The 25349-nt window shown below is 45.2% G+C and overlaps 1 protein-coding gene across 1 annotated transcript in view; it reads right to left on the reverse strand.

The window, feature by feature from the left end:
* SLC12A7 (solute carrier family 12 member 7) overlaps window positions 1-25349 on the reverse strand; it is a 104837-nt gene that overhangs the window by 31254 nt on the left and 48234 nt on the right. Inside the window, exons 17-20 of the mRNA XM_060253941.1 lie at window positions 21355-21550; window positions 19853-20022; window positions 11596-11727; window positions 780-887 (exon numbers count right to left, since the gene is read on the reverse strand). Of these exons, the coding sequence (XP_060109924.1) occupies window positions 780-887; window positions 11596-11727; window positions 19853-20022; window positions 21355-21550 (606 nt within the window). The remainder of the gene's footprint in view (window positions 1-779; window positions 888-11595; window positions 11728-19852; window positions 20023-21354; window positions 21551-25349) is intronic.

Consider the following 25349-nt stretch of genomic DNA (forward strand, 5'->3'; position numbering starts at 1 on the left):
GTTTATCTCCTCACATACACTAACTCATCTTCCACAATATTTTAATGTATTCTTTTTTTTCTAATGGCAAACTAGAATGATGTTTATATGCGTGTTACATGTTTAAATTAAACCTCTTGAGAAACTAATGCCCTCATTTTAAACCCAGAGCTAACATCACAACAAACTTATTTATGGCACTTCACATAGACAGACATCAATCTGCTATTCTGACTTATATTGCCTCCTTGTTGATGAAGCCCAGTTAACATAAACTAACAATCGCCAGACCCCAAATTGTGTGTCTTTTAATCTGCTAACAAACATTTCCATGATTTTGCATACTAATTCACTGTTCACTCTCTATATATTTAGGACTGCTTGCCATTCCATTCAATTGTCTGATGAAATGTGTTTCTAGCACACAAAAGCTTACATTCTGAATAAAACTTTGTTGGTCTTAAAGGTGCAACTTGACTTTGTTCTATTGCTTCAGACCAACACGGCTGCCCACTTGGATCTGTGAGAAAGCCAATTGGCTCCACTACCAAATTAATCAATCAGGGCAATATTCCAACAGACAACTCCCCTGAAGCAAAGCTTGCTGAGCTAAATAGACCTGTTTATTTCCACAGAGGGTTTCCTGAAGGACAGAGCCTCACAGAGCCGCTTGAAACCCATCCTTGCGGGTGGCTCCTGCACCTTGCTTCATGGTAGGCAGAGAGAACTCCCTCTTTGTTTAGCTCTAAGACTTCTATTTTCTTGTACAAAAGGATCTGAAAAAAATTAAAATGGATCACCTCTCTTTCTCTTTCATTCTTAGAGAGCTGCATCTGCTTTAGCATCTGAGACCTCTGTTCCATCACAAGAGTCTTCTCATATGTAAAGGCTGAGATATCATTTTCAAACTGTAAAAGTAATAAACATTATTTGTACTGAAAAGAAAAGAAATTATGCTGCAATTCATGACATTTAGCCAATAAGCATTAATCTAAAATTCCTTCAAGAAGCCATTCTATTTATATCCCCCTTTTGAAGACAGATGCCAAGTGTCTATGCAGATCTTAAGGGTTTTGATGGGAAATAATAATTCTTTCAGATTGCTTGTCCCAATTAGTTTATTATTAGAGCACATGAGAAAACAATGAGGTCTTCTGTTGCCTAGCTACTGCAAACTGTTGTAAACTTTAAAAATTACACATCTTTAAAGCTATAGGGTCACAAAATACAAAAATAGCCTAATATATCAAATTATGTAAGAAAATATGTGCCTTTCTGGAGAATTATTAATAGCACCAGGGGTCATTTCATAGAAAAAGAGGTGCTGGAGCACAACTCATTTGCATATGCCACACACCCCTGACATCATTGGAAGGTGTACTAGATTATGTCACCTCAGCATCTACCTTAAAATGCTTCTTGAATTATAATTGTCATAGTAATACTGAAAAGAATTCCATCGTACTTTTAAAATTACTTTTCTCCTATGTAGCCACAGTGGCACGATGAAGATTTCCATCTGTCTGCTTTATATGTTTTGGTTATTTCCTCCTTTTTTGTGGGGGGAAATATTAGAAAGTTTGTCAAATACTAAGAGTTCACCAAAATTCTCACAGGAGGATTGAACAATGGAGTCCAGAAGCAATTTTTTTTTGGGGGGGGGGGAGTAAAAAAGAGCACAATAAAATGCAGAGGTTCCAGAGCTCTTGCCCCAAATGAGAACTGAATAGCACCAAGCTGCCACCGGAAATATATTAACAATTTCTGTCTCCTTACTTGCGTATTTATATTACTCTGGCCCATGTCATTCATAAATGATCAGAAATATAAATCTGCTTCCTCCACTGAAACATGTATGGAAACAGGGGAAAGCTCTTATCTGCACTGGAGCTGTAAGAAGCTGCAGCACTGAGGGCTGTCTCTGAGAGTGTGTGGCCAACATGCCAAAGACACCCTAAGCAACGAGTTGGTAAATGGAGGTTCCTGTATCCCATGAGACCACCAGAAAGGTTCCCCCATTGCTCCACTAGTTGACAATACAGAGGCAAAAGAAAAAGCGTGTCCTGTATTTGTCCAATTCTGGGAGTTCTGGGGAGATCCCTCCAGTCATGCCTCAGAACAGCAAATGAGTAGGGAGGTTGATGTTCCTCCCCCCCCCCCCCCACCCCATCTCTCTCTCCCCTTCTGCATCCAGGGCCTCACCACAAGCATCTGGTCTGGAGCCTGGCTCTTTCTCCTCCAGTTCCTTTGCCCTTATGTTGACGGGGGAAATGAGGGTGAGGTCCCGGCTGAAGATTCTCTCCCCTGGCCTCTGCCCTCACCCACACCTTTGAGGGCCTGCATCTCAAGCCCAGCCAGGCCCGGGGAAGCCAGGGCCTTCCTTCCATTGCTCTGCCCCCTCCTCCCACTTGCTCTGAGTTCTGGACTTGGGTGCCAGCCTGCTGCTAACAGGGTCAGTGACCATTCCCTGCCATCTGATGCCAGCATGTTGGGTCGCTGGGACTTGGGCCACACTGCCATCCACCCAACCGCCAGCTGCTCAGCCACTCTGTTGCGGCTGTGAGCCCGGGTGCCTTGTTGCTGGTCCTGTAGGCTCCAGATGACTCTTCCCTGGCCCCCCATCCAGTTGCCACTGCCTGCTGCCTCCAGCAGTTTGCAGAAGGGCTGGCCACTTGTCCTCCCATCGAGAGGAGGGTGGGGGCAGAGCAGCCCCAGGCGGTGTTATTTATAATGTTTTTATTCCTCCTTTCCTCCCAAGAGTTCCAGGATGTATCTGAAGTCCCTCTTTTCTCATATATTGGGCAGATCATACTGAGAAGGAGAGTAACTGGAATCTAGGTCTGCCTTGTCTATTCCATGCTGGTTCTTTGCAGCAGCAAAATTTTCTGGCAGGCTGCTTTAGGAGCCAAGAATTGAGGAGCAAATCCACAATCCACCACTCATTTAAAAGGAGCCCTTCAAAATAAATAGTTACTGCCCAGAGTAGTTGTAAAAGGTGAATCACAAAGCACAGTGTTCTCTGGTCCTCACAGGAATGGGGATTGCTGCTGAATCACATGGGATGGATAATCAAGCTCGCTGATCTGCCCTGTCCCCTCCCCAGAGGAATCTGCAGCAGCAGAACCACATCCCACTGGGAGCCCCACGGGGTGACACCAGCTGGCAACACTGGCTGTCAGAAGCCCAGCATCAAGCCAGCAGCCAGCTGGAGAAGCAGAGCAGGGTCTGAAGACTGGGGAGGAGGGGGGGAGCTTGCCCTATAGATTATGCCATTCTGGATAATCAAATGTCCGATAACAACATTTTTATTGAGTATGTGACTTTTGCTGAACCTACAGAACACTGTATCTGAACTGTTGCCAAAGGAGCGCATAAAAATTCCTAAGGGAGACCTACATAACCCCAATTTTACACATACCTGAAAAGAGAACAAAGGGCTTCTTGTTCTAGCAGACATTTTGGAATGAATAACTGCTTTCCAGCCTTTGGTTTCAATTATCAATGAGATCTTAGGGATAATATCTAATATAATTATGTTGTATTCTTTTGTTTGTAAATGGTTTTCAGAGTTGTGCTGGGACCCCCACAAGAGAATGAAAAGTGGGATAAAAATGTATAAACAAACATACTTTTTAACATTTGAGATATACAGGTTGCTTACCTGTAACTGACGGATCTTCGAGCAGTTATCTGTGTACTCACACCCTTGGGATTACTGTGCCTGCATCAACCCCAACAGTCATCTTCAAATCTCCAGATCGAGGATTTTCGCACTCCTCTCTGAGTATGATCAGGAACTCCACCACACATGCCCAGAGGGGGCACTAGGATCCCACCAGTTCCTTCTGACTACCAAGCAACCCAGAATGAAGCAACTAGGCTTACAGCAGTGCGGAAGGATGGGCAGGTGGAGTGAATGCACAGATGATCACTCAAAGATAATCAGTTACAGGTAAGCAACCTGTTTATCTTCTTTGTGGTCACTGTGCTTTACACCCTTGGGAGATTAGCAAGCGAAATCCTCCTTGGAGGAGGGTGCTGGCAGGAGCTACAGACTGACAGAAGAATTGTGAATTCCAAACCTTTAATGGTATAACAATTGCAAATAAAAGTACACAGAATGTAAAAAGTTAAAGATAGAAGATAAAACCAAAAAGAGATTACATGTGCATTTATACAAGATCAGATTTACATTTAAGAATGTCAGCCAGAAATGTTGCCACAGCCTCAGTCACCTCCCAGTGTCATTCAGTAAATAATGACAGGGTGGCAGAGGAGATGGATCTGGGGACAAAGAAAGCTTGCAAGATAGTTCCTTACAGAGATTATGATATATGGAGCAATCAAGCAATATATGCAGAACTGAGTCGGGAATATTCGTTCCACAGGTACAGTGTCTATCACATAAAGGTACTCGATGCTCTCTCCCCTGTAAGACTTTGGAGGGGAACGCATTTACCGTAGCCAACATGCGATGACTTGGAATGGTTAAGTCTGATAAATAATGGGGCATTTTTACCACAAAAAACCTTGAGACCTAAGGATGCTGGGGAGCAGATACAGGGGTCTGGTTGAGCATTTCCTCCAGCTCCAACAATCTCAGTTTAATACATCTGAAGATATATGACTCATCAGATGTAAGAAAATCGTCAACTACTGTCCCCAACAGGTTAAGTTTGGACATAAGAACTGGTGACCAGGATGACCTATATGGATCACTTTTCAGACAATCAAGAAGGCTGTTAGGATCCGTTCTAAAATGAATTTGCCAGAATTTAAACGTTGCAGTCCAGGCTTTTGTCTCCACTGACCCATTTCAAAGCAAAGAGCAAAGTAGGACACACATTTTGGCGAACCAAGAATTTGTCTGAAGAATGATGCTTGAGTGTCCTCCACCTTCCTAGTAAATGCAGAGATCCATATAGGGATAACTTAGAGAATTTAGGCTAGCGTTTTAGCTTTGAATGCTGCTGGGACTAATTGGTTGCCCCTAGCAAAGAAAAATTGTTTGATTTGAGCAACTGAACATTTAGCCAAGCTGATGGTCTTGTTATGATGTGGTACCCAGCTTAGCTTGTGGTTAAAAGTGATCCCCAAGTATTTAATTTTTTTTGTTTGCTCAATTGTTGAGTTGCCAATAAACCATCTCTGTGGGCACCAGCAATTTGAAAAGACAACTACTTTAGATTTGCCATAATTAATAGAGAGTGAATTAGAGTGACAGTAGTCATAGAAGGCATTAAGATACCTTTGCAGGTCCACTCTTCTACGAGAAAGGATGGTGGTATCATTGGCATAAAGGGGACCGCTTGGCCTGCTAGTTTGGGCGGATGGCCATTAACAGGGTTCAAAAATTGAGCCAGCTCAGTTAGAAATAAGTTAAAAATATGCAGGGCCAGCAAACAACCTTGTTTAGCCCACACGGGGATTTTACTAGTCAGAAAATTTCACTTGGCAAAATGTATTGGAAGAACTGACTGACCAACCACAGCTCTGCGTCGTTCACAGTCATCAAGTGCATGGTGTTTAACAAGCCCAAGTGGCTGCTTGGCAAATCTCATGTAGTGGTACACCTTTCAGGAAGGCTGCCAAAGGGGCCATTCACTCTCATGGAGTCAGCACACCCCAAACCTGGGAGAGGATGCTTTGCTTGTACATAGCACAGCTCGATGGTTTCCACAAGCCACTCTGAGAGACTTTGAGGTGACAGCTTGTCTACTGTCCGTTTAGGTGACAAGGAGATGTAGTGTTTTCCAAAAGGCACACATCCTGTCCAGATAGAAAAGGAGTGCTCTCTGTACATTTCAGGATGGCCACCTGTGTTCCTCATTGGTGGACACAAACATAGATAAACGTTTGTTATTCCTTCTTCAAGAATTACACGTAGACATCTTTGCTAAAATCAGGCTTCCTAACAAATGAAATTCCAATACTTAGGGGGGTAAAACAGGGATGTGCCCTTGCCCCCCTCCTTTTCAACCTGTACTTAAATTATATAGTACACAGATAGTCAGGTCCCAAGTTTGTCGCTCCTACACTTGGTCATCAGAAAATCTCGATTCTTTTATACGCAGATGACATGGTCCTAATATCTCTTACTAAGATAGGACTGAAAAGGCTGCTGTTCCAACTAGGTGAATACTGTAAAGAGGAGGCTCTTAATATAAAATATACAAAAACGAAGGCTATGGTGCTTTAAAAAGCCTAAAAAGCACTCTTGGAGCAGCCATGGTATTCCCATCGAACAATGCAGCTCTTTTAAATACTTGGGAGTGACTTTTAGTGAAACCTTAAATTGGAATACACATTTCGATATTGTCAAATCCTCCACAATAAAAATTATAGAAGCAATTCTGAGATTTTACTATACCAAGGACGGATGTCTTGTGAATCCAGCAATAAAACTATTTTTAAGTAAGACAGTTCCCCACCTCCTTTATGGCACAGAAGTCTGGGGATGGAAGGAACATGTTATTTCCAGACTGGAAACAATGCAAAATCTGTTGATTAGAAGACTTCTTGCTCTACCCAAGGGAACCCAGGCAGCCTTAATGAGGGCGGAACTGGGCCTGCCCTCAATCAGAGCTCGTGTTCATCTAGCTTTGCTTAAATTCTGGAATAAAGGTAACAGCACCAACATATTTAGCAAACAATGTCATCAGTTCATGACACGTAAGGATACACCCTGGGCTGCTTGCTATAATAACATACTTGTTCAGTACTCTATTCCAGATGATTTATTAGGGGCTTTGATTAATAATTCCAATTTACGAAACTGGGTCTACAAATGTGATGCCCATTTTGACAGCTCTACAATTGCCCACTCCAGATCTTCACCTTGATTTAAGTTATTTAAAAGAGACCACGTTAGGTCTCCTTACATCGTGAACATCTCATTTCAAATTCTCAGAAAGGCATTCACATCTTTGCATTTCCAGTCAATGTCAATGACTCTTCTTAAGGGAAGATATCTTCAAATCCCAATGGCTCAGCGGTTTTGTATCTGTGGAGCTACAGTTTTAGAGGATTTAATCCATTATATTTTATTTTGACCCATGTACAAAGAGGCTAGAGCCAAATTTATTGATAATGTTAGCAGGGCATAAGTTTTCTTTTGATACCGATAAGTTGGTCTTTTTGTTATCTGACACTGATCCATTTGCCACCTATAGAGTGTCTCTTTTTGGCTTGGCTGCTAGAAAAAGCAGAGCCAAAATTGCCTCCTTAGATTAGTTGACTTTATTTTAGATGTCTATAATTTTATCTCTCTCTCTCTCTCTCTCTCGGCTTGACTTCGCGAACGAAGATTTAAGAAGGGTGCAATAGTCCACGTCTGCTGCAGGCTCGCTGGTGGCTGACAAGACCAATGCGGGACAGGCAGATCCGGCCACAGTGGCTGCAGGGAAAAGTCTGATCTGGGGTTGGTGCTGTAGCAGTGCGATTCTTCCTCAATCTCCTTTTGTCCTCAAGACCAGCTATGCATGCGTTCTCAAAGGAAGAGACAGCCTGGTGGATGGTGTGCCTCCATGCTTTGCGATCTGAGGCTAGGTCAGACCACTGGTGATGGTTGATGCGACAGGTGCCAAGGGATTTCTTCAAGGAGTCCTTGTACCTCTTCTTTGGTGCCCCTCTATTTCGATGGCCGGTGGAAAGTTCGCCATACAGAGCAATCTTGGGAAGGCGGTGGTTTTCCATCCTAGAAATATGCCCTGCCCAGCGCAGCTGCGTCTTCAACAGCAGTGCCTTGATGCTTGTAACCTCCGCCCTCTTGAGGACTTCAGTGTTGGTCACAAAGTCACTCCAGTGGATGTTGAGGATGGTGCAAAGGCAGCGCTGATGAAAGCGCTCAAGGAGTCGCAGGTGATGACGGTATAAAACCCATGACTCGGAGCCGTAGATGAGGGTTGTCATCACAACCGCTTTGTAAACATTGATCTTTGTGCCTTTTTTCAGATGCTTGTTGCTCCACACTCTTTTGTGCAGTCGGCCAAATGCACGGTTTGACTTTGCCAGCCTGTTGTCAATCTCCTTGTCGATCTTGGCATCTGAGATGATGCACTCCAGGTAGCTGAACTGCTGGACTGTCTTCAGAACTGATTCACCCACAGTGATGCAGGGAGGGTGATAATCTTCCTGGGGTGCAGGCTGGTGGAGAACTTCTGTCTTCTTCAGACTAACTTCTAGACCGAATAGCTTGGCAGCCTCTGCAAAGCAGGACGTCATATGCTGCAGAGCTGATACCGCGTGGGAGACGAGTGCAGCATCATCAGCAAACAGTAGCTCTCGGATAAGTTTTTCCATTGTCTTGGAGTGAACCTTTAGTCGCCTCAGGTTGAACAGGCTGCCATCGGTGCGATAGCGGATGTAGACACCATCGTCATCATCTAGATCTTATATTGTGACAGCCAATGGCCACATACAATAAATATTTTCTACTACTACTACTACTACCATGCCCTGTGGCTGTGGCTTCCACCTGTGGAAAGGGATAAAACATTTCCCCACTGGGACAGAGTAGCAGCAGGAACTATGGCTGCTGGGGCCATGATGATGCAGCTGGAAGCATCATGCATGATCTTGTGGACAACCCAAGTGATGAGAGGTACTGGAGGGAATATGTAGAGGTGGCGGTTCAACCATGGGAAGAGGAAATCTTGCCTCAGAGACACAGGATCTCTGCTGTTCTTGAAGCAGAACTCCTGGAGTTTCTTGTTGTTCCTGGTAGCAAACATGTCTTTGAGTGGGTGTCCCCATTTCTGGAAGATTGAGCTGAGATATAGATCGCTGAGTTCCCATTCATGAAGGACTGCCCCTCTGCAACTCAGGAAGTCTGCTTGTGAGTTTATCTTCCCTGTCAGGTCCGTTGCCTTAAGTGTGATGCCAAGTCCATAGGGAGATTGCCAGCTGACATAACTTCTTGGAGACCGTGTGTCAGAACTTGTAACTTTCCTATGTGCTGTTAGCCCAACTGACTCCATATTGTAACCAGATACTAACTCAATGTGCTTCTAGCTAGGCCACTAACCAAGCCGCTATGCATTTCAAAACAAACTGTGATCACTGAAGGGTGGCAGATAGCCTCTGGTCAACATCTGCAGGTGCCCTTTGAAGCCGGCCGGCCAGGACATCTCAGCAGGACTCCATCCTCCCTTGCTGATAACAAACCCTGGGAAACAGACAGTTGTCTCCGACCGTGTGAAAGATTGTTTTATTGTTACTGCCACAACCGCATAAAAATGTAACCAATGCTAACTTCGTTATCAGTGTTATTCTGTGCCTTCAGGACTATAGTTCTCAATAAACGCCTATACTTTTGTAACGAAGTCTTGGGCCTCGTTTGAAGTTCTTCCAGTTCTGACACCGTGCCCCCTTGCTGGTTGATATAACAGGGCCTGCTGCTACCTTGTCTCTGAATAAAGGAAGGGAAGCCTGCAGAGCAAAAGTATTTAGATTGGAATGGATTGGAGTTACTTGCATGAGTCACTGGCCGATGCGGAGAGCGGTCGCCTTCCATGTAGCGTGGCGAGCGGGTATCCACCGGACGCTCCCGGGATGGATCCCATCGGCCCCGAGGGCTTTGGGAGCGGGGAGTCCCCAGTCCGGGGGTGACGCGATCTGTAGGGCTCCTATCGGTGCCGGAGCGTTGAGCCGGTTCGATCTCGGAGTCCGAGTCCGATATGACCAGCTGAGTCGACATGGACGCGAGTGGGCTCTGCCGGCGAGCAGGCGAGGCAAACAGCTTCAGAGGGGGAACAGTCCGCGTCAGATCCGAAGGGCCCTCTGACTCCGGCGAGATCTGCGAGGCGGATTTATGGGGCTTCACTTTCTCGGCCTTCTTAACCTTCCCATGCGCCCCTCGATCCTCCTTGTGCTGTTTTGCGGGTACTGAGGAATCTGATGCCGCAGCCAAGCCCAAACGCTTTCGAGGGCGGTCGGAGGGAGCCTGATCGGTATCGACCGATTTCGGTGCCGATACCTCTTCGGGAATATCCGCCTGCTCCGCGGCCATTTTGCGGGGGGAAAGCGCCTGTTCCATGAGCGCCGCCGCCAGCCTCGCCGCCCGGTTTCTTCTGGTTTGCTTGGAGAATTTGGAACAGTGCACGCAAGAGTCCGGTTTGTGCCGTTCTCCAAGACACAACAGACACAACGAATGTCCGTCAGGCGGTGCGATTTTACTCCCGCACTTGACGCACCGTCTGAAGAAGCCCCACCGCCTTTCCATGCGCGAGGCAAGGGCGGTGGGAAGGGAATCGCGGGAAGGGAAAAAAAGGGGGGGCACCCAAAGGGTGGAAATTCACCCCACACTCCCTCAAACAGCTACCCTAAACTATACTAACTAACAAACTATACTAAAAACTATGCTAAGAACTATCTACACTAACCAACCAACAGATTGGAACGAAGTTCACCGACCGTAGCCAGAGATCGACTGATCAGCACGGCGGTCAGAAGAGGACTGGCGGGATGTCCGCTCCCGTCCCAGTGGGCATGCGCGGTGGGGCTCCTGGGCATGCGCACTGGGACGGAGGCGCGGAAATCCGCAGCTTTGAAGTTTACCGATCGTGATCGGTGCTGGTGCCTTCTCCCATCGGTGTGATGCACAGAGACCACGAAGAAGATGTACAGCTGTCAAAGGCAAGGCAATCTTTCTGTACCACATCAAACACTAAATCGGTTACTTCAGGCTGAGGTTGGACAATAGGAATTTTCAGAGTGTGAGCCATGTATTTGATTAATTCCCCACAGGACTTGAGATCTCCTGATAGAGAGACAGACTGTTCTTCCCTGATTGGAGTTGATGGTTTCGGAGTGTCAGGTGTAGGATCTGTTGACTCCAAGTCAGATTCACCACTCAAGGAGTTGGGTATCTCATCCATATCAGAAGGTCCCAACCAGTGTTCCCTCTAAGCTGAGTTAGTGTGAGCTAGCTCACACATTTTTGTTTTAGCTCAGGAAGGATGATGTCTAAGATGACTGGGATTTTTTTTAGAAGTCAAAGCCTCTGTATCGATGAGTGCCAATGGTGTCAAGGTCGATGTGGTCTGTTTGGCAGGTACAGTATGGTGGAAACAGACTACTACCAATGCCATTTTGTCCTTCTGACTGAGTCCTCCGTCAGAGACCGTGGGGTTCGGGATGAGGCTGAGAGCCGTCTGGAGCTGAGCTGCTCCGTTTTTCCGAGTTTGACAGTTGAATTTCAAACAGTGATGGCAAGTATCTATTTGGTGAACTTTCTCCAGGCAGATAAGGCAGAGAGAGTGTCTGTCTGTCGGGGTGAGTTTGCTTCCACAGCAGGAACAACACTGAAAGTATCCCCACATAGGCCAAAGGCCCAAGCTGGGGGGAGAACTTGGATGTAACTCGACTAAACTACAGAACTAACTGTAAGTAATAGTGTGACTGCAGCACACGCGGTTAGAAGAGAACTGGCAGGATCCTAGCACCTCCTCTGGGCATGCGTGGTGGAGTTCCTGAGCATGCTCAGAGAGGAGTGCAAAAATCCTTGAAGATCACTGTTGGGGGTGGCGCAGGCACCATAATCCCAAGGGCAGGAAGCACAGAGACCACCAAGAAGAACTTAATGTTTATAAGTTGAGGAAAAATATAATACTTTACCATTTCAACAACCTCCACTTCAGCATTAAGTCGAAGATGGTACAAAAACATCTGAAGATCCTTTTTCATCTGAATGCTATTGTCATCCATTTGAGCTACAGTGAAAATGCGCATTTTACATTTTCTCCATACCTTTAAGAGAAATGAAGACATCATTAGAAAAAAAGTGGCTGGGATACAGTCTAGGTTGTAAGTTTTGCTTTTATCCCAAGTTCCCCAAAATTTCATCTAAAATATTTAATTAATATGTTCCTAGAGACTTTACAGTTATGTTGCTTGCTGGGGATGGAAGGCCCCATTTTACAAGTGTTTTCTATTGTTTTTGAGATTGATTTCCAATTTGTTCCACAATGGTGCTAACTTTGATCAGGAACCTAAACCCAGTAGAGTATGGGAGAATGTCACTTTAAGACCTCCAGTTATAGTATTGGGGATTGACCAATGTTGACATTGGGTATGAAGGAATGGCCTCTGGTAACAGCCAGTGAGATTAGGACTTGAATGAAACAACAACAAAAAAGGGAAAGCACCTGCACCTGATTTAATCCCACCTGAACTCTTCAAAATTGACTCAGACTAGCAGGCACAGATTTTGGCTCCTTTTTTCACTGAAATAAACAAGATGGGAAATATGCCTGAAGTCTGGCATAGCACAGTAATTGTTCTAATCTATAAAAAAGGGGATCCGATGGACCCAGTGAATTAACTGTCCAGTAAACTTGCTGCCACTATAGGGAAACTTTATGTTGCAATGCTTCTTGAAAAATTGGGATCTTGGGCTGAAGAAAAAACCATTTTGGGAAACAAACAGGCTGGTTTCAGAAAAAAAGCAAGTACCATCGGCCATTGCCACACCCTGCAGTTTTTGGTTGACAAATCCACGAGTTCTGGAGCAGGCATGTTGGCAACTGCTTTCAATCAGCATTTGATACAATCTCTAGACTCTGGCTATGGGAAAAGCTGCAGAAACATGGCATTGAACCATGTCTCCTTCACTTAATTCAACGACTTTACAACCACCCTTCCGCCTGGGTTAAATGCAGAGAGTTAGGACAGCTATTTGAGCCATTCATTTGACACAAAGGAGTCAATCAGGGATATAAATGACCTCAGCCCTGCCTCTTGAGGGAAGCCTGTCACCCTCCACATTCATCCAAGCGCAAAGTTCCAATCCTTCTGTATGCTGATGACGCAGTGATAATGTCTAGATCAATAGTGGGCCTCTGCAAGCAGATAAAAAATGTTCAGCTTTCCTGTTATCCTGAGGACTTGTCTATCAGCCTGGTGAAATCCAAGGCCACGGGATTCACCAAAAGGAAGAAGGGGGGAAACTTCAAATAAGACATAGCTGGCCAGCCTGTCAGAACTGGGACGAACTTCAGACGATTCCAAGACTTGTTACAAAGTTAGGATCTTTATTGAAGAACTACAGTACTAGAGCAACGAAATAACAGTAATGCCAATTCTTGGCAGTTGGTTACATTTTATGCCATCAGTAAAGTACAATAAAGCTATCATTCACACGGTCACAGACAAGTGTCTCTTTTCCCAGCCTTCGTTATCAGAAGGGAGGATGCTTCCCTGTTGTGAAGGCCAAACGGCCTGTCTTCAAAGGGCACCTGTGGATGTTAAGCAGAGACTATCTGCCGCCTGCCCTGCTGCCCTAAATATTTGGCATAGCAAAGGGGCCAGGGTTAATTGCTGTGGCCAGGCACTCTATGTTAGTACTAAGTTACAGCATGGAGTCAGTTTGGTCAAGGCAAATAGAGCAAAAGTTACAAGTTCTGACACAGCCTATGGAACAGGTCAATACATTTCAGTACATGGGAATCCACTCTGAAGCATCTCCTACATGGAAAATACACTTGGATCCAGCAAGGAACACAGCCTTGAGAGTAGGGAGGACAATTGTAAAATACTTCTACTCATCAGGAGGTGAATTTGTCCCCTCAGCCTTAAAGGCATTTAATGCTGAGGTCCCAAACTGATTCCTGTACGCTGTGGAAATTTGGATTCAGGACGCTTCTGAAAAAATGGATTCCATCCAGTATGACTTTTGCCAACATTTATTTACAACTCCCAGGTGTATCTCAGGCATAGCAGTGAGAGCAGAAGTTGGCGAATTATTGATGGAAGCCAGAGCTTGGATTAAAGTGTTTCTCTTCAAAGAAAAGGTTTTTAAATCTGAGGAAGGATCTACTCTGCTTGGGCTTATCCAGGCAGATAAACATTCCAGTCAATGAGACCAACTGCTGGAAAAGAAAATGAAATGTCTAGGAATAACAAATGATATTATTAAGAATACTAAAACTAAAGCCATTATGAGAAAAATTAAAAAGTGTGTAAGAAAGCCGGATGTTACAATTATGCCTTTTAGGGCACAATTATGTCTTTTAGGGTATGTTCATCACTCCATCTGGGAAATGCCCTCCCAATGTAACTGCCAAAATATTTTTTCTCAACTGACATTCCCAAATCTAAGGGTGCGGTCACACTCACCATTAAATCCATCTGCAACGTGCCTGTATTATAATCCGCACAACCAATTTTCCGATCAGACAACAGCCAGGCTCCCGTTCTATCCCATGTGGGTCCCGTTGCTGGTCGATCAGATTGCTTTACGGGACCTCGTTTTATGAGACATCAATCTGCATTAGCGCAGGCGCAGTGCTGCCTGCTATCTGCAGCGCGTCGCTTTGAAATGGGTCAGATCACTAAAGTTTTGCTAGTCCGTTGGCACTACTTTTCCAGCACGAGCACTACGCGTGCAGAAAAGAACCCAGGAATTCAAATCAGTTCACATCTACTTTCAAAGTGATTTTTGTTTCTGGACATAAGGGCAGGCAAACGATTTATCGAGCCAACATTCGCTCGCTCATTCACTGGTGCAGTGATATCACTTGCAGGGGCTTTGGGAGGGAAGCGGTGGTGCACTTCTGACGATTCGCCAACGATGGAGCATTCAAAAAGAGAAACTCCGCTCAGGAACCGTCAGAAAGATTTTGTTCTTGATTTAAAGCAGTATCAAATTAGTCCGCGCCCCAGTCGTCTCAACGCGGGACTCGAACGAGCTAACCACCATTTGTAGATGCTGACGTTTGGACAACCGCTTAAAATCCGACATGCTCCCGGACTCCACTCATGCTCGTAGCGGGATTTTATGAACGTCTGACCTCACCCTAAGAAGAGCTTTTGCTTTGGCAAGAATGAATGCTCTTCCCTCAGCAGTTTTGGAGGGCAGATATAATGGAGTATCATACTCTAATAGAACATGAAGATGCTCATATGATAAAATCAAAACAGTTGAACATATGATTATGGAGTGCCCTATATTTAATTAGTTGAGGGCTAATTTAGTCAACCCTTTACTTAAAAATACAAAATTGCTAAATGTGTTTTAATTCTAAAACAGTTTCTCAGTTGTTATACGGGATCCCCATTTGGGTTTGCACCCTTAATTTCCAACTTGAGCAAATTCAGGCAGCGTTTTATGCTGCATTTTGGAGGGTCCCCAACTGTGTTAGCTATGCGGTAATATGCCTAGAGACTGGAACCCATTTGATTGAGACCAGGGCATAGCTACTAACTATAAAGTTTTGGCTATGCCTACAGCAAAGTCATGTTAACGATCCTACAAGCTAGGCTTCAGCAGTATGTAGATTGGAAACTACCAGTTCAAGCTGGGTTTTGGAGAGATAGAGGAACTAGAGATCAAATTACCAACATTTGCTGGATTATGGAGAAAGCATGGGAGTATCAGAAAAATGTCTATTTCTGCTTCATTGACTATGCTAAAGCCTTTGATTGTGTGGATCATAACAAACTGTGGCAAGTCCTTGTCAGAACTTGTAACTTTCCTATATGCCCTTAGCATAACCGACTCCATATTGAAAGCAAATACTAACCCAGGCAGCTGCCCAAAACACTAACCAGTTCCCTTGCTGTGTATGCTTGTGCATTTCAAACAAACTGTGATCACTGAAGGGTAACAGATAGCCCAGGGTCAACATCTGCAGATGGCCTTTGAAGCCGGACCGGCCTACACTTTCTCAGCGGGATTCCATCCTCCTTGCCTGATAACAACGCTGAGAAACAGACTGTTGTCTCTACCTCTGTGAGTGATCGGTTTATTGTTGTCAATAGAACCACATAAAGTGTATCGAATACTGGCTATCTGTTATCAGTGTTATTCTGCACCTCAAGCTCTGAAGTTCTCTAATAAATGCCTATACTTGCAACTAAGTCTTGGGCCTTTCTTGAAGTTCTGCCAGTTCTGACATTATAACACTGATCCCTTTGTTTTGGGACTTATCCGAACTGGCAACCTGGCTGAATGGCGGCCAAGGCTCCAGACGACGGAGAGCCCACCACTCCATTAGAGGACAGACCCTTGGAGCCCGGAGTAACGGCAGTGAGGCGCAAGATCCGGGACCCGACTCCCTTCTCCATGGACATGTTGCCCCTCACGGAGCTCCTCAAAACCAAAGGGAAGGGGGAGGAGGCGAAAAAACCCGGGGCGCGCCTCAACTGGTCGCCTGAGTGTCAGTGCGCTTTCGACAAACTGAAAAGGTTATTCACCAGCGAGCCAGTGCTAGCCCACCCCAATGAACTAAAGCCCTTCGTGGTGCAATGCGACGTTTCCGACGTCGCGGTGGGGGCAATATTAATGCAGAGGGACGAGGGGGGGGAGCTCCGGCCCTGCGCCTACATCTCCCACAAATTCTCAAACGAACAGAGGAACTGGTCGGTGTGGGACAAAGAGGCTTTCGCAGTCACGTTCGCCCTTAAAACCTGGCGATCGTGGCTAGAAAGGGCCTGAGTACCGTTTGAAATCCGGACAGACCACAAAAACCTAGAAGCATTGACCGGCCACCGCAAATTAACGGCAAAGCAAATTCGGTGGGCCGGATTCTTTGCAAAATTTGACTTCGTGCTAAAACACATCCCCGGCACCAAGAATTTTCTCGCAGACGCGCTCTCGCGCATGCCCCAGCACGATAGTCAAAGAGAGGAGATAATAGACTCTCTAATCCCCCCAGACCAGGTAGCAGGGGGCGTCACCACCCGATCGGGGAAAACGACCGGAGCCCCAGAGCTGAAAGGGAAAGAGCGGTTTGTGGCCGAGACGGAAGCGGAGGGAGGGGATCGGCCCGAGGGAATAACGAAGGGGGAAGGGGGGCTCTGGTATCACAACGGGAAGATCTACGTACCCAAAGCCCTACGCAAAGAAGTACTGGAAAACTGCCACTCAGGCAGGCTAGCGGGGCACTTTGGCTATGTGAAGACCCTGAACTTAGTCACGAGACAATTCTGGTGGCCCCAATTAAAAAGGGATGTGTCGGAATTCGTAAGCTCCTGCCCCACATGCATCATGGCAAAACGGAGGGGGGGGGAAACACCGGGCCACCTCATTCCCCTGCCAACAGCCACCCGGCCATGGGCGGTAGTCTCGATGGACTTCATAGTCGAGCTACCCCCCTCCCGGGGGAAAACGGTGATACTGGTGGTAGTAGACACTTTCTCCAAGCAAGCCCACTTTATCCCATGCAAACAACTCCCCACCGCCAAGAAACTGGCGCACCTCTTCTTTAATCACGTGGTACGCCTACACTCATTCCCAGACAAGGTCATTAGTGACCGCGGGCCACAGTTCGTTGCCAACTTCTGGCGGGAGTTTTGTAAAATTGCGGGAATAGAACAAGGACTCAGCTCCGCCTACCACCCGCAGACAGACGGACAGACGGAGAGGGTGAACGGGCTTCTGGAGCAATACCTTAGGTGCTATATCAACTTCCAGCAGTCGAACTGGCTGGAGCTGCTAGCCTTCGCAGAATATTGCTATAACAACAGCCTACACAGTTCCACAAAAACCTCGCCTTTCCAGATAGTGAACGGCTATGAAGGCAAGCCGTTCCCCCACCTCCCTCTACCCGCAGGGGAGCCCAAGCCGACTTCCTGTCAGCAGTGGTGGGAGGGGATACGATGAGGGTGGGGAGCAATAAAGGAAAACCTGGAACAAGCCAAAGAGGAATACAAACGGCAGTTCGACAAGAAACATTCTCCCCAGTGGGAATTTAAGGTGGGGGAGAAAGTCTTTTTGTCCACCAAGAACCTACCCCTTCCACAAACCTGCCAGAAACTAGCCTACAAATACTTGGGCCCATTCACGATTAAAAGGGTAATTAACAGCGTAACGGTGGAGTTGGAACTGCCAAAACTGTTAAGTAAGATCCACCCTGTTTTTCATTGCAGCCTTCTTCGCAAAGATCCTGGGGCTACATCCTGGCACCCTTGCCCTCCCGAGCCACCTCCTACACGAGTGAAGGGCCAGAGTCACCATGAAGTCCAGGAGATCCTGGACTCCAAGGTCCACCAGGGGGTTCTGTACTATCTGATCCGCTGGAAATACTTCCCCCCGAGCTGCGACGAGTGGGTCAAAGCCAGTGATGTAGCTGCCCCGCAACTGCTTAAAAAATTCCACCTACTGTACCCACACAAGCCCAGGGCGAAAGCTTAGGGGGGGCAGTATGTCAAAACTTGTAACTTTCCTATATGCCCTTAGCATAACCGACTCCATATTGAAAGCAAATACTAACCCAGGCAGCTGCCCAAAACACTAACCAGTTCCCTTGCTGTGTATGCTTGTGCATTTCAAACAAACTGTGATCACTGAAGGGTAACAGATAGCCCAGGGTCAACATCTGCAGATGGCCTTTGAAGCCGGACCGGCCTACACTTTCTCAGCGGGATTCCATCCTCCTTGCCTGATAACAACGCTGAGAAACAGACTGTTGTCTCTACCTCTGTGAGTGATCGGTTTATTGTTGTCAACAGAACCACATAAAGTGTATCGAATACTGGCTATCTGTTATCAGTATTATTCTGCACCTCAAGCTCTGAAGTTCTCTAATAAATGCCTATACTTGCAACTAAGTCTTGGGCCTTTCTTGAAGTTCTGCCAGTTCTGACAGTCCTTAAAGAGATGGGAGTACCAGACCACCTCACATGTCTCCTGAGAAACCCGTATAAGTGTCAAGAAGCAACTGTCAGAATGGGATATGGAGCAACTGATTGGTTCAGAATAGGAAAGGGGGTTCGACAAGGATGTATATTGTCACCCTGCTTATTTAATTTATATGCAGAGTGCATCATGCGCAATGCTGGCCTGGATGAAGCAGAAACCAGAATTAAGATTGCCGGGAAAAGCATCAACAACCTCAGGTACGCAAATGACACCACTCTAATGGCAGAAAATGATGAAGACCTAAAGAACCTCTTGTTGAGGGTGAAAGAGGAGAGCACAAAAGTAGGCTTGAAACTCAACATCAAAAAAAGTAAGATCACGGCATCTGACCCTATCACACCTTGGCAAATAGAAGGGGAAGACATGGAAGTAGTGACAGACTTCACATTTCTGGAATTCAAGATCACTGCAGATGGTGACTGTAGCCATGAAATTAAAAGATGTTTGCTCCTTGGCAGGACAGCTATGGCGAACCTGGGCAGTATAATAAAAAGTAGAGACATCACCCTGCCAACAATAGTCCGTATAGTCAAACTGGGTTTTAGCGGTTTACGTTTGCTACGCAAAAGCCACGGCACTTCCTGTAACTCCGGCGCAGATGGTGGGAAATCCGACCAGACGCTGCGGAGGGAACAAGATTGTGACTGCGAGGTAAGCTGTGTGCGAAAACGATCAGAGTTTTGCAGGAAGGCAAGACCCAGGAAATGGGGGGAACAAGTCCCCTCTGCTCCAGCTTTTATTAGTTGTAAATCAATGTCCTGGATTCTCCTTTGAATTGTTTGGAATATATAGGTTTCATTGGAGTTAGCCAGGGAGTCTAAATCGATACCTAAAGAGTTCATTTTCTCCCATATTAATTGGGACCATTTAGAAACATACAAGTCAACAGGTAAAGCAGTGATAAGACTATCTGGGAAAAGGAAAGGTCCCCTGTGCAAGCACCAGTTGTTTCAGACTCTGGGGTGATATTGCTTTCACAATGTTCAACTTTTTTATTAAGGTCCTGAATGCCACACGGGAGATCACTGTAGCCCGAAAGATTCATAGAGCAGTTGGGACAAATTGGTTACCTTTTTGATAGTGAAAATGAATTATAGGCTGCTTTTTTTTTGTTCCCCCTCCCCAGCTCTCTGTAGGGGCGGGGGGGATCCTATCAAGGAATTTGGTTTTTCATGGGATATCATTCTTTGTCCCTTGGAGCTTACAATTCAAATGTAAAACAAATGCAAATACCTTGTGATGTCGCAGTAGGAAAGGAAGCAACATCAGCATACCACCATCATGAACGATCCACCACACATCTATGTTGCCCTCACTGAAACGCTCCTGATTTGCTGGAAACAAATCTATGTTTTTGGCAACCAGAAGGGCTTGCTGAGCAGCTGTAGTTTCACGTACAGTGTCTGCAAAAGGAATCAGGAACGTCTCAAAACATCCGAATGCTGAAGGTCAAGTGAGCTGCCAAGTCACAACTGACTTCTGGTGACTGAGTCGACACTGGGATTTCCAAGGCGAGAGAGGAGCAGAAGCGATTTGCCCTGGCCTTCCCTGGGGGTCTCCCATACAAGTACCAACCACGTCCAACCCCACATGGTTTCTGAGCTCTGATGAGAGAAGGCTGGTCTAGTCTATCTAGGCTGCCATCAGAATGCTACAGGCTCATAAAACCTAGGAGTTACTTGAAGTGTGGAGGAGCCTCCTAGCCATACACAGCATGTCTGAGTAAGCTCCAGACTTCTGAGTAAGCTCCAGACTTCTGAGATAGATAGTAGCATGTGGGTGAGATCAGACTGGGAGTTAGCTGTGGTCATCTCTCGGCTTTTAAAAAGCTGCTCCAGTTAGAGATGTGTCGCAACTATCAGCTGGTGCTCACCCACCCTGCAGCATAGTCATGGGGCACACACGTGCCGGGGAGAGTGAAGGCACCACTCCTGTGCAAGCGATGCATACCAGGGCTGATCAGACAGCTGGGAATGCACCATGGAAGCACTGCATCGACTTGGCCTCCAGGAAGTTCCCAGTGTCTCATTAATGCATGTGGGAGGTTGTCGTTGCCAGGCCAGGAGATAAAGGCAAGTGCAGCACGGGGGCATGTGATCATGCTGATTAAATCCGGAGGTGGGGGTGGCTATGGCAGGCAAAAAGCCTGTCTGATTGCACCTTGTCTTTGGCATACTTTGAGACTCTTCAGAGATGTTTCAAGCTGGCAGGAGGAAGAGACAACAGCAAGAAGGCCAAATCCAAAATGGCTGCTGACCGGAGCAAAGAGACTGTAGTTTCTACTGTCCCTGCTATGAATTCCAAGAGAGAGGCTGCTTTCACTACTGCTACTATTCCAGCGGTTGTGGCCCTTTTAAGAAAGATCTTTCATGACACCAAAGACATAAGAGAGTTGCAGGAAGGTTTCTTCAGTCAGGTACAATTGCCAGTCTCCAGGTGGCAGCTGAAGATATCCAGGAATTACAACTGATTCCCAGGCTACAAACATCAGTTCCAACTGCTTTGGAAAATGGACATTATACCTTGCTGAGTTCTCTCCACTCCTCAAACCCTGCCCTCAAAATCTTTCCCAACCCAGAGTAGGCAGCTCCCCCTCAGTGGAAGATCCGGCAGGAGTTAATTTGACCTTCTTGGGGTTCAGTAAGAAGGAACACGGAAGGGCCTGCAAGCCCATTCCTTCCCATATTGTGTTACATGATTTTACAATAATTGCACCAATTCCATATAGTACATACCAACAAAATTCTTCCAAGAGAAGGGATTATCCGTCTGCTTCCAGGACTGAGGCCATGCCATCAAGACTGTGTTATGCTTCATTCCTCCAAGGCCAGCTGACTGTATCAAATGGGAAATTCCGTCTCTGACAGTGGATGACACCACGATTTGGCAAAATCCTTTGGTTCGCTCTACTCCCATTAGGGATCTTATATTCTATAGAGGAAGAAAATAGTTATAGCTGTCACAAATCCTAATATGATGATTATATTGGATTTATATCCCACCCTCCACTCCAAAGGGTCTCAGAGCGGCTCACAATCTCCTTTCCCTTCCTCTCCCACAGCAGACACCCTGTGAGGTAGATGAAGATATTGGATTTATATCCCACCCTTCACTCCGAAGAGTCTCAGAGCGGCTCACAATCTCCTTTACCTTCCTCCCCCACAACAGACACCCTGTGAGGTGGGTGGGGCCACATATTTGACACTCCTGAACCAGAGCTATATAATCCATACCAAATAAACATGAACCAATAGCTTAAACTGACATTTTTCTTGGCCATCAGTAACTATTCTGATAGAACCAAGTATTCAGAAAAATCCAAGTCAAGATTTTGTGAAGCCAATGTTTCCAGTTAGTCATATTTTAAGACTCCACAAAACCACAAGAAACCCAACTGCTCACGACAATGACAATTTAAACTGTTTCCAGAAATGCTTCTTAGTTTAAAAAATTAATAGCCTAAAATGTGGAAATCAATTAGTGAATTAATTATCACTTTTGTTACCTGGAAATTAGATTTACATCTTAAAAGAAGCTGTTAATTTGTTTAAACAGAGAAAAAGGAAGTGAATATAAACTCAACATACAACTATTTCTTTGCAATTGTACTACTAACTGCAGGTGACAATACATCTGCAGTAGGACACAGCAGCTGAGGTCAAAGTAATGGGCTCAGTAATCTGCTCCTGACACAGAAGTGATCTTTGGTTCTATCTGCATCTAATCTTAATTTATTGTAAATAATAAAATACATAGTGCAAGTAGGCCACCAGATAACATGGGCTTGTATTCCACCACTACACTAAAGTAGGTAGAAAGTCTCCCTACAATTTCATCTGGCAGAGGAAGGCTCCTTAGGCAGTAGTCAGTTTGAGTGGAATGGGAAGATACAGGTCAATGTCTTAGCTAGAACAAGTTCTGGCCACCAAGATTTTGATGAAAACTCAGATGTACAATGCAGGTTGCCTCCTCTCAGACAGGTGGTTCATACTGCATTGGGACATTGTTGAATTCTCCTACACAAGAGCACAGTCTCATTCACAAGAAAACTTCCTACTTGAGTAAGAGTTTTGTATCTGATAGAAAAGACAGCAATGAACCAAACAGATTTTCCTGTGTTTTTATATGTTGCATTATGCAAACTATCCCTTGGGATAAGATATGTAGATAGGCAAATGCTATCACTGTCAAGCATGCGATTTTCAAAAGAACGAGTCAAGTAGACACAAAACTGCGTTTATTGCTAAATCGAGATACTCTCTTGGTTCAGGACCTTGAGAGTGATACTAGAAATACATTGATACAATTCTTTTAAGACACACTTCAAAGGATCCTCAAAGGAGGGGATAAGGAATGACAGCTAACACATAAACTATCATAAATGTCTACGTTCCCACAATGTTATCAGTGTCTTGTCCTTGCTTTCCCAGGTGGCTTACACTCCCGTGCAGGAATGCATGGGAAGGTGTTCATTCTTCTTCTCCCGTTACTAGTTTCGTTTCTCACTATTCTACTACACAAAGCAATAAAGCAAGAAGAGGGGGGGGAGAATAACAGAGCCAAACTACACTGACCCTCCATGATGTTTCACAGACCAGGTTTATGGAGGGCTCTAAAACCATAGATCAACATTGAGCTTTTACCATGCTTGACATCACCCACCAAAATACATAACTTATCTTCAATATTAACTGATTATTCAAACCAAAATAAAGTGTTGTGGTCCTGCTCCAAGAAGAGGCTGATTAATTGGGCAAAGTTTAAGGGAAATCTCATGCATTGTGAGTCCCAGAGAAGCTCAGTTATGGGACATCCTTGTTGCATTGGACATGCAGAAGTGGAATCTTGAGCTTCAACATCTGACAGTTGCAAATGTCTCTCATGTTGCTCCATACATGGATCTAACATGTAGCATGTTCATGTGCTTGTTCTTTGATGCCACCACCACCCCAAGTTAAATACAACCTCCCACTTTACCAGTGACTTGAGGAGCACTGCTAAAGGCTGCATCTGAGCATGTGCAAAAGGCAGCATTTCCCAGCTACTTCAGCCCTTCCCTGGTATGTTCATGGTTAGTGTGAGTGAGTGGCTAAGGCCTACAGGGAGCTGAAACACAGTCTGCTCTCTCAAACAAGAAAACCTTATTGTTATATGTTCATGACAGATACCAGGATCCAGAGAGGGGAACTTTTCTACATAAGCACCAGCAGCTCCACTCTGAGATGGCTTGTGCTGGCCTAAGACATATAAGCCCTCTGCAGGATAACAGCCTGGCTAGATGGAGCAGCACAGACAGAAACAGAAAGCTGAGTCCTACATGAGATGGGTGGGTCCTGTCCCAATTTCTACAGTCTGGGGCTTTCATCTCTCCTGTTTAACTGCCCAAAAATGGTTATGGTGTCCAACACAGTATTTTAATTTGTATTCATAAATGCCAATGACTGCCCACTATTTTTCACTATTACACAAGCATCAATTAGTAATCTATCTTTCAGAGTTTTATAACAGTATAATGATTTTTTTCCTTGTAGGCGATATACTTATATCTATCTCATACATTTTATCTGCCCCCCCTTCCTCCAAGGAGTTCAGAGAAGCATGCATGGTTCTTCCTTCCTCTGTTTCAGAATCACACCTACCCTGTGAGGTAGGATTGGTTGAGTGAAGGTGACTGGCCCAAAGTCACTCAACAAGTGTAATGGCCAAGTAAGGATCTTAACCCAGGTCCTAGTTCAACACTTTAATTATGATACCAGACTAGAATAATAGAATCATAGAATTGAAAGGGATCCACGGGGTCATCTAGTTCAACCCCCTGCGCAATGCAGGACATTCAAGACAGCTCTCCCTAAATTCACAGGATCAGCATTGCTGTCAGATAGTCATCTAGCTGCTGTTTAAGAACCTCCAAGGAAGGAGAGCCCACCACCTCCTGAGGAAGCCTATTCCACTGAGGAACCACTCTCAATGGTTCTGAGGAACCATTCACAAGCACTCTTTGGGTGCGATCTGTCAGCCAGTTACAGATCCACTTAACAGTCACAGGATCCAAACAACAATTTACCAAGTTGTCAAGAAGGACAGTATGTGGAACATTATCAAAAGCCTTACTGAAATCAAGATAAACTATGTCTACAGCATTCCCCTGATCCAGAAAGGAAGCAACTTTCTCAAAAAAAGAGATAAGGTTAGTCTGAAATAGACTGTTACATATTAATTGATCTTAATTCTCAGTTTCATGCAGGATGAAGTCAATGCAAACAAAACCTTTTTTCAGTCCAATTTACATCCATTTATACCATAATATTCAATTTTAAGCCAAATGTTGATGCTATCTACTTTTTCTGCCAAGAAACACTGTCCAGGATACATGGTTCTCCTCTCTCTTTTATCCTCAGAAGAACTCTGAAAGGATTATCTGGGTTAACATCATTTTTGGTAAAACATAATGATGAAAAGGAGAGAGAAGAGAGAAATGCAAGCAAAAAAGGCAAGGAGAGAGAAAGCCCGTGGGCAAAGAAGCAGGGTTGGGAGAGGAATGCTGGGACACGTTAAGACTCCACTGGGCCAGAGTCTTTTTAAAAAGTAAACTCATATTCATTTCATTTCAGTTTATTATTACAGTCATTGACCAGAACATTTTAGTCATCTAGAACAACCTTAAAAGTACCTTATAAAAAGTAACACAAAGAATCTGCACGTTAAAATTTGATTAATTGAGGGTTATAAC

Source organism: Heteronotia binoei, chromosome 14 (genome assembly GCF_032191835.1).
Source record: "Heteronotia binoei isolate CCM8104 ecotype False Entrance Well chromosome 14, APGP_CSIRO_Hbin_v1, whole genome shotgun sequence".
Taxonomy (NCBI): domain Eukaryota; kingdom Metazoa; phylum Chordata; class Lepidosauria; order Squamata; family Gekkonidae; genus Heteronotia; species Heteronotia binoei.